Raw genomic sequence first — 9938 nt, 5'->3', positions numbered from 1 at the left:
AAAACTGGAAAAAAAAAAAAAAACAAAACCCACCAAAGCTTATTGAACTTCAACTTTTTACACAAACATAACACATCCCTAAAAGAGTAACTGGCTAATATACCTTGTAGGTATTAGTTGGTGAGAAAGATAACTTCTTAGGTGATGGAATTGAATGTTTTACTTCCAGATTTGCAGCTTGTGAGATATTTCCGGATGCGAAACTTTCCTCTTCATCATTCTCTCCAAGCTCCTGGATCACTGCATTCAGCATTTCCGTTACGGTTTCAATAGATACTGGCAGCTAAAAATTGATTTGAAACAAGTCATGACTGCAATTCTTCCTCAGAACAAGAGACTGTTCTGATCTATAGCTGAACAGTACACAAGGCTTTCACTACAGAAATTCTAGGTGTTTTTTTGTTGTTGTTCTTTTCCTCGCAGGAAAGCCCTACATCTGTTAAAATTAAGGTAAGAGGACAATTCACACAAGCATTAATTCTATATGGAAGCTACCAACCTCACAAAGACGACAGTGAGCAAAAGCTGTTTGTTTACACAGAAGCTGCAATCAAGAACATTTCATAATCTGATACCTTCACAGAATCTTCCCAGGATATACCACACACTGGAGTAAAGAAAGTTATTTGTCTTGATGGAACACAATAAGTTTAACTTGGCAAGAAGCAAAGTCTGTTTTAAAAAGTCAGACTTGAAAGCAAATTGTCTCAATTTGCAGCAGTAAGCCAAACCACTCCATCTCTCAAAACAAACCGTTAAGAAGGAATTACTTACTTTGTCAGCTACTGATGGATCAGAGGAGCTTTCATCGATGATCTTCATCAGATAATGCTTTCTTTTAAGAAGATAGGTTTTGTGTTCTTCTTGTTCTTCTGGCAACATATCGTCACTCTCAATCTCCTCTGCCTTTCTTTGGCAAAGCTAAGCAACAGTATATTGATTAATAAGAATCAGTCGGAATGCAAGCAAAAGAAAAGCATTTTGAGGTAATGCAATTTACAAACTTACTAGGGCAAGATTCCAGTATGAAACCACGTTCTTAATAGCTTCAAATGCTAATAAAGCATCATCAGTTTTGCCTTCAACCGCATCCAACATTGCAAATGCTATATGTGCCTCTTCTTCATAGGCTGCAACCTGAAAAACCTACAGCCAAAGCAAAAGACAAGTCACACATAACCTATATACGGACACTTGGAACAGTCAGTAACTGTAATCATCTAGTAAGTAATCAGACAGGAGAAGGTTAATAATATTACTAGTTTTCCTGTGATACAGAAAAACAGCTTTTCAATAAAGCTGGTACTAAGGGAGTTCAGTGTCTTCCACTCTGATTGCTTTAAAGCTGATAGTTCAAAAGAAAGATACTACCAAATATTAGCATTAGTAGTATAACGACAAAAAACCCCAACAACACACAAAACCAACTGAACCAAAAGAAGAAAACAACAACAACAACACTATTAAAAAAAACCCCAACCAATTTACATGTAAACTTGTGACATAAAACCCCTCTTACTCTCATCTTTGAATAATCAATCTGTACCTGAATGTCCACACTATGGAAATGTTTGAAGAGAGGATCAGTAGGCTCAGGAACACTTTTGTGCTTTTTGATAGTTTTCAAAACAAGCAAAGTTTTCTTCCAGTAATAGACACTTCTTCCAATATATTCTTTCTGGTCGTAGAAGGAGTTAAGGCTAGTGCCCTGTTGAAGAAGAGAAATTGAAACTGCCGCAGAAAATTCAAATAAAATGTTATTCATTCTTTTCCTTCTCTGATGCAGCTGTTTTCTTGAGAAGTTTCAATAATTTTTCTCTGATGCTTGTGATGTATTTCAGGAAGTCTCACTAGAGTCACAGAAAGTAACATACAGGTAGAAAATAATGTTATTTTTACCTGTGTTGTTAAGAGAGTAGTGAGGGAGAGAGAATAAGTTAGTTGCTCTAGTCATCCTATCAAAATTAGCAGCAGGTCTCAATACTATATTCTCATCTGATTTTATTTAGTTGGTTAAGTTTGCAAAATTAGAGAAAAACAGATGGTACTTACTCATAAATAATCTTAACTTACTGTTTTTTGCAGGCTTCTTGCCCAGTGGATAATTAAGGCAGGCTGAAGGCCGTGTTTCTCCAGGGCTCGCAGAGTACTTAATCCATGCTGTACAAGAAGCTTCAGTTTTGTTGCTGAGTCTGGCCTGAATATCAGAAGAAATATTCCTCAATTATTAGTCCCTCCCTGTTAATCTGTTCACACATCATTTGTTTGATGAATATAACAAGCAGTTTTAGTCCTAAGCTGGCTCTTCTTGACAAATACAATATTAGAAATGTAAAGCCTGTTTTTAGAAAGTTGTTAAAAATCTCACCCCTACAGCAACAAACCCTTAATGCTCAAACTATGTCAAACAAAAGGAACTAGTTTTACACAACCTATGGGAATCAATTCAGAAGTCGTCTAGAAGTTTGAGTAACTATTTCCAAACTGAGGAAGCCTTACGTTGTTTTTTTCTGCATAAGTGTACGAACCGCATCCCACCAGGATCTTTGCTTCTCAGTACAGTACTGTTTGCACAGCAGCAATGGTAAGAAAGGAGGCTGATGTGTGCCATAGTGAGTATTAAACTTCTCTTGCAATTGTAAGTTGCTAGTGAACACCATCCCGAGTAAAAAAACCTGTTTTTGTAAGAATAAATAAACAGAAAGTATTAGGTACCAAAAAATTGCATTTAAATGCATTTAAGAACTTGGAAAGTTTACTTACTTCAAGGTCCAGCAAGCAAATGGATTCAGGAGCATCTGTTTCAAGTCTTGATGTTTCTTGTGGCAAGTGAAAAAGCTGTTTTAATAATTTCCGCAGTGGGAATAACACTGACATAGAATTCCACTGCAAGCCAAGCCAAACAAGGTGCTGGAGACTACCACTGTGCATTCGAACAGCACCTATGCAAAAACAAAGGTTGTAAGATGCTAGGATCTGTCCCCTAGTTATGAAGACCTGTATCTGAAAGCTAGGTTTCATTACAAGAGAAGTAAGGAGCTCTGAATATTTCTCCCATTGAAGGACTCCCCCAGCAACCTCCTCCCACCTGTTTGCCTCTAACAAGCTGGAGCTAAGAATTTACAAGTAAGATGTAGCATTCTTCAAGTGATTCCTGCACCTGTTTATATTATATAAATAACTTCAAAAAACCCAATATCTATTTCATAAAAGTGCACAACCAAAGTATATTAATACTTCAACTTCTCTGTCAAAGCAAAAAAAAAAAATAGGAGATAACATAATACTTCTCTAATGGGATTAATCTTTAGCTTATGTGCAATAAATGATTTTTTTAAATTTTGTATTTAAATATATGATGAACAAACTTCTTCAGAAAGACTGTAGTAGCATAAAATTTTTAATATATAAAATACATATATATATTCAAAAAGAGAAAGGCCATAAGCCTTATTGCTTTGCACCCTGATCGGTAGTTTTAGATTGAATAATCTACATATTTTTGACCACTGATAGCTAAGTAAAAGACTACTAGCATTCTACTCTTGTTACACTCAAATTCAAAGCCAGCCTTCATCATCAAGTTAAGCTTAAAAGTGGAAAGATCTCATTAGCTCACAACTCATCCTGGAATTATTTTTATGTAACCTTTATTGTAACCTGTATTCATAGATTGCACATGAATAAGTATGTGCCTTCCTATTAGCACTTACAAGTGTACAAACACGAAAAGCTAAACAGGCAGCTTCAACTAGAAATTAATCAGAACTGACCAGAAGACAACAGTGTGGAAGCAGGAAGTACGTGAGAAACTCTTCAGAACCTGGCATGATGACACTGCCTCTCAGCTACAGCTGGAAGTGAAACCTTGCAATCCACTCTCTGATTAGGGCAATGATGAGCAGCTATTACAGACACTTATCTTCTGTAGCAAATGATGCATTTGTAGAAGCTCTAACACAGAGACATGTTTATGTTCAGTTTAAGTAACATCTCTTACCAATATCGTATTTACTCAGTTCTCCTTGCACTGGTGCTTGTGTACTGACATTTCCCATATCATCTGTGCCAAGGAAAGATCTCTCTCTAGAAGCTCCACTCCCAAAGAGGCTTTCAAACAATGTAAATAAACCACTTTTGTTTGCAAAAGATTCCACAATCTCTTTCAAAAAGTCTTCCTTGCCATGGCTTAAGTTCAGCAACATATGACCTAGAAAAACATAATGTCACATAAGAACACTCAACAATATTTGATGCAGTGGGTTGCTTTTGCTACTTGAGGCTGGGAATCAAGATTTCCCCTTATGATATTTACAAATTTCTAAGTTAGGCTCTTCCTATAATTAAATCAGTGTTTTAGCATATGGGCTGACAGCAGTCCCAAAGCATTTCAAAATCCAGTTTTCCAGAATTACTGTGTATTTTTATTATAAGGGCACTGCAATTGTCTTCAAAATAAGTAGCTGTCAGACTCATCTATTCAGGAACAATTCAGCCTGATGCCTGGTGTTTTGTTTTCATCTAGAGCCCACAGGATAGCGAAGACTGAAAAAGACTGCCTCAGCTTTAAAAAACAAACAAACAAACAAAAAACAACGTAAGGGCAGCAAACCTGCTGCAACAAAGAAGGGAACAAAAGTGACAGGGAAAGAGCAATATCTTCTTTTACACTTGGGACTAGCAGTGCTTTCAAACAGAATATTAGTAGGCAGAAAGCAGCATACTAAGAGACATTAAAAGTTAAATTCTATCTTAATGTCCCAGAGATAAAAAGAAAAAGTCCATTACATGTCAGGATCAAGCTGCTGTTTTGCATTTCATATGTAGCCAAAATATACAAAGTTTTATAGCATATTCCAAGACACCAAACATGCTCTTTAACAAGCCATTAACTCTGAAATTAGTTATTCATAAAATTAAAGTGGAACTATGGAACATTTATAGTTATTAATTTTTATTACCAGACTGGCTTTTTCGGTCACAGGCCAACATTTCCAGCGTATCTTGCCCAGTAGGATCTCCTTTTATTAGTTTTGACTTTGGTTTAGGTATCTGTGGAAGAAAGAACTGTTACAGCTTCTTCACAACAAAAAGGAAATCACTTAATTTAATCTTAAAACTTAGAAAACAAGGTTGTTTCTTCCCTGAAAAAGACACTAGGTGAGTAATTGAACAATTGCAAATACCTTTAAGGGCACACAAGCTTGATCAAGCTCTGCTGTCTATGCATAAGTATGTGAGAGCGACTCAGGTCATTCCCCTCTCCCACTCCAATAATCCTAATATTAGTTATTTTAGCTGTTTATAGACAAGGGAATACCCTACAGGAAATACACTCATTAGCCTTTAAGGTCATTTTACTTCTAACAAGTGAAACAACTGAAGAGAGATTTTCTTCACATCAGTTGAAATCTTTTAAAGAATTGTGGAAGAGTAAGATTTGGTGAGGAGACAGCCTTAAAAACAGTAGTTAATTTTTGGAATACAGGTGTTCAATGCATGTACAGAGAGAGCGTTCAAGAACTGCAACAACTACAAGCACAAACTGAACAGTGACTTACATAGAAACTTTTCAAATAACACAACGCTGCGAGTTCACATGCATCTCTCCATTGTGCCTCATTGTTCTGGGCCATTTTCAGCAGGAAAGTTCCAGCATGCATGTAGAAGTGTCCTTTCATTTCAAGGAAGGTACGAGACAGCTCATCGGGTCCATTCACATACGGTTTCACAGAGTGAAGCACACGATCAAAACTAGAATGTAGACAGGATTCATTTTCAGCAAAGCCTTGGTAAAATCTACCACGTGCTTCAGGTCAGTGTTATTTAGCCATCAATGAAGTAACTTGATCATTCAACTGCTACTGCCATCCTCTATAGCTTAAACCTGAGTTGCACAAGAGAGTAGGACAACAACCTTGAGCTCTTAGAGCTCTGAACACTGTTTATTGAAATGAAATCAATAAAGTCAGTACAAAAGAGAAAGTAATGGAAATAAAGGAACAAATCTTAAATGAATTGGCTACAAACATTGTTTTGTACTATTCCAGCTGTGGCACACATGACACAGCCTGAAGTCATCTGGATTAGCTGATCCTATCAGTTTTCTCTCAAGGAGAATGCAGGTGGTTTCCTATATCCCATTTATACTAGACATGTAAAATTTTTCATTATTTCAGTATGTGTTATATTAATTTGACCAGGACAAAGCTAACCCACAAGTGCCTGTGAAATGTAAATTAGCTGAAGTCAAGAACAACATTCTCATGCTGAAGTGAAAGAAGATAACTGGCACAGAGTATCACTGAGTCTTCTCTGAGGCTTGTAGCTCAGACAGACACACAGCTTGAGGATCAAGCCTAATAAGATTTTTTCTTTGTGGTTAGTACAGAGGAACTCCTCTTCCATTCACAAAACGGCTACTCAGTGAAAATTATGTCTGCTAGATGTTCTGTGACCCAGAAAAAAAAAATTCAATTTCTTTTCTTTTTTTTTTTAAAACAGAAAAGTTAAAACAATACCTTTCAAGTGCCTCTCTGCTTTCTCGAACATCTCTAGAAGCAAGTGTCATTTTAACGAAGCTAGAATAGGCCAGCAGATGATCTTTCTTGATAGCTCTCCAATTATTTTTATCAGACTCCAAGTCTCGTACTGATTCGAGGTATTCCTAAAGAATAAAGTTCATCAGAGAATAAGGAACCACCATCCTTCTATGAAGGCAAGAGCTTCTCCAGAACACGTTGCTACATAATCCAGTTTCCCAAGTGAGACACTAACATACTCTTCAGCAGCAAAATTCCAGAAATGATTTGCCTGAGCAATTTCCTCCTGGACGGAGCTGCTGTATCTAACTTAGTACTTCAGCTAGAAACTAAACAACTCTATAAGGTTTAAGAAAATCCCAAGTAAATCATTGGTTTTGGCAAACATTACATTTGAAGGGGTTAAGTCACTTGAGAATTAGCTGCCATTGTAACGTTACTAAGAGAATAACACCAGTTTCAAGGATATGGGAGATTATGACATGATCAAAATATAATTAAATACCTCAAATGTCTTTATGACACACGAACACCATTCCAAGCTTGAGTCTACAGGTATTTTCTTTTCTGCCTCCTGACAATGAAGCACAGCATCTCTTAACCTATTATTTGAACGGTAGAGAGCAACCAGTCTGATGTTAAGGTAGATATCATCTGGTCTCGCATAGAGTTCTGTTTGAATCATATCAAAGAGCTGATTCCATCCATCTTCACCTTTATGCTCCAGTAACTGCTCCTATTAAATACAAAGGCAACGTGTTAAATTTTCATTCTCCATGAGAGCCTTTTCAGCAACTACATTACCTGACTGCTTTCTCACTGCCACTATAGACTACATTACTTAAACTACTCTGAAAAGCTGTTGGGTGCTACAGAGTTTTACAAGCATTCTAGAAGTGAGGAAAAAAAAAAAACACAACACAACTTTAGAGTTTGCCTCACATAGATGCTAAGTAAGATGCTAAGTTAAGATCGTCAAATAATTTGGTTCAAAGATGGCACACCTTGATACAGAACAGCTTGTCTAAAAAAAAAAAAACCAAAAACACAAAAAACCCACCAAACACCACACAAAAAACCCCAAAGCATAAGCCTCTCAAGACTTCAGTTTCATTGCTGTTGTGCTACAGAATAACGCCTGCACAAAAGCGAGATAGTATGACTGAAAGCATTTACAAAGTATTTGGGAATAACAGCACCTCCTACATTCTACAGTTTTTAATTCAAATAAAAAAAAACCTAGAAAGCAGTGTAGTCACATAATAGAGGTAATACTTTATCTAATCTTGATTTCTTGAATACTATTACTAACATGGTTTTCCCATCAGTTGCAGAAACTGAAGTTTCTACTACACACAGAACAGAGATTAGAAGTTGGAATTTACCTTCAATCTGTAAGCAGCAGGATTCCCAGGGAAGAGCCTGGCAGCTTTCTCAACCCAGTACTTGGCTCTTCCATCAGTGATGTCGTTACTGCATAGTAACTCTGCAATCTTCAGTACAAGATCTTTCTGCATTGGATTCAGCTCCACAGAACGCTAGTTTTCCCCATGCACAAACAAGAAAAAAAGGTTACTGGTAACTTGACCTTGCAGTCCATATAGAACAAGAAAGAAAATACGTCCCCCAGTAAACATACCCAGCAAGTCAAATTAGATCTATAAATACTTTCTCACTAGTTTCAGAAAAACCTCCTTTTTGAAAGCCCACCACTGGTTTGTAACAACCAGACAACTGCTGGAATTCAGAACACCACAAGAGAAATAATGCCAAAACCAGCTCCTCTGCCTCTACCACCAGCTGCTACTCTTCTCAGATCGCTGGACAAGGAGTATCTCTAGTCTAACTTAATATGGAGGCTCCTGAAAACCAGAATTAAGTTACAGAGACCGACAGTACTCCACTGTGCTGGCAATGAGACTTTTGTGCATATCCTCTCCCTTCCCAAAGCCCGAATAGTGAAATTCACAGTTAACATTTCATATTTACATGCTTGCCTAATCAGAACCGTATTTGCCCTGTTTCCTCTACCTCTGAGGAAACAAACAAACAGCCCACACTAACAAAAAACAAACTGTGCAACTAAGAAACACTCTCAGTCCAGTCTTTCAGTAGCAGCTGCATTACTGCTGTTACCATAATCCCTACTGTAGAATTCTACAGGGATCACAGATTCTTTGTCCAGTGGGAAGAAGAATATCAGAGCAGGCAGCACAAAGATCAAGTCCATTTACGAAGGAATAAAGCAGGACATCAGGGAGGTGAGTGAAGCGCTTACCTTGTAACACCCAAAAGCTTTTTCTATGTTATCCTGAGCTTCATAAATCTGTCCCAGAAACCTGTGAGCTTTGGGATCTCTCTCTTGGACACTGAGATAAGTAGAAATATATCTACAGAGTAAATAAAAAAGGAAAAAAAAAAAAACACAACCAGAAGGATCAGTATTCCTCAGTAATACAAGTCCCCCTACAACCTGTAGCTAATGTGGGAATGTAATCTGTCATACAGGACATCTAGCCATATTTAGTTCTAGGTGCTTGATCTAGACCTTCAAATAAGGAACAACATTATTTCTACATGTACAGATTCTACATATTTGCCTGCAAGTACTGGCCTTTATTAAATAAAGCAGTAGTTCACAGAAACTGTACGAAGGATGTAATACAATGGCATAAAAGACATTCCAACCAGATGAGTTCTTACAGCACACTATGACTACCCATCCTTTAGGCTGCTGTTTTAAGATTTAAATGGCATCAAATTCTCCCATTTACTGCTACCTTAAAACAGCATGATAATGGTCTTGATTTCTCTGCTCTACTTCACTTAGCTTTTCTATCACAGAAAGAACAGAACAGAACAACATACGTAACACTTATTACCTTTTAGCAAGTTCATATTCTTTTATCTCAAAATACAGCTTAGCAAAAAGGAATCCTTTCAACGATCTCTGAAGGAAAGAAAACATGACAGGTACATTTTAGATATACAGTACTTCTGAAGTAATTGAATAGGGAGACTCTTCTTTTCACGGATGCATAATATTTCTAAAAACTTCTTCATAGTTATCAGCTTCAGTTCACTCCTTGTATTCAGGGCTTTGTTTTTGAAAGATACAGGATTAAGAAAATAATGTTTTTTCCTAATAACTGGCAATGGCTACTACCAAAGCAAAACTGGGGTTACTGGCAAAGCAAGCAAGTATTTACACTTGTTATATTTCATAAACACTTCTGACTAAAGAGAGAAGAATGTGGTCAGCTACAGATAAGCTTTTTTTCTTGCAATGTATCTACATTGCAGAAGAAAACAAATGCCACAAATTAAGAGTCCAGTTCCTCCTGCTCGTGCTTCTATCACCTTCATCTCTTGCCTGCCTTGTTTTCCTTTTTTTTT

At 37.0% G+C, this 9938-nt stretch overlaps 1 protein-coding gene across 2 annotated transcripts in view; it reads right to left on the bottom strand.

Moving 5' to 3' along the window:
* RGPD4 (RANBP2 like and GRIP domain containing 4) overlaps window positions 1-9531 on the bottom strand; it is a 27878-nt gene extending 18347 nt beyond the window's left edge. For both annotated transcript variants that reach the window (XM_010728259.3, XM_010728266.3), the window contains exons 1-15: window positions 9425-9531; window positions 8821-8932; window positions 7928-8080; window positions 7048-7278; window positions 6522-6667; window positions 5562-5754; window positions 4962-5052; window positions 4001-4210; window positions 2764-2942; window positions 2500-2675; window positions 2074-2197; window positions 1547-1708; window positions 1009-1146; window positions 775-921; window positions 104-283 (exon numbers count right to left, since the gene is read on the bottom strand). In XM_010728259.3, the coding sequence (XP_010726561.1) occupies window positions 104-283; window positions 775-921; window positions 1009-1146; window positions 1547-1708; window positions 2074-2197; window positions 2500-2675; window positions 2764-2942; window positions 4001-4210; window positions 4962-5052; window positions 5562-5754; window positions 6522-6667; window positions 7048-7278; window positions 7928-8080; window positions 8821-8932; window positions 9425-9510 (2328 nt within the window). In that variant the 5' untranslated portion in view covers window positions 9511-9531. The remainder of the gene's footprint in view (window positions 1-103; window positions 284-774; window positions 922-1008; window positions 1147-1546; window positions 1709-2073; window positions 2198-2499; window positions 2676-2763; window positions 2943-4000; window positions 4211-4961; window positions 5053-5561; window positions 5755-6521; window positions 6668-7047; window positions 7279-7927; window positions 8081-8820; window positions 8933-9424) is intronic.
* Between the last annotated feature and the right edge of the window lie 407 nt (window positions 9532-9938).

This window comes from Meleagris gallopavo, chromosome 1, assembly GCF_000146605.3.
Source record: "Meleagris gallopavo isolate NT-WF06-2002-E0010 breed Aviagen turkey brand Nicholas breeding stock chromosome 1, Turkey_5.1, whole genome shotgun sequence".
NCBI classification, from domain to species: domain Eukaryota; kingdom Metazoa; phylum Chordata; class Aves; order Galliformes; family Phasianidae; genus Meleagris; species Meleagris gallopavo.
This window is presented reverse-complemented; position numbering and strand designations above follow the sequence as displayed.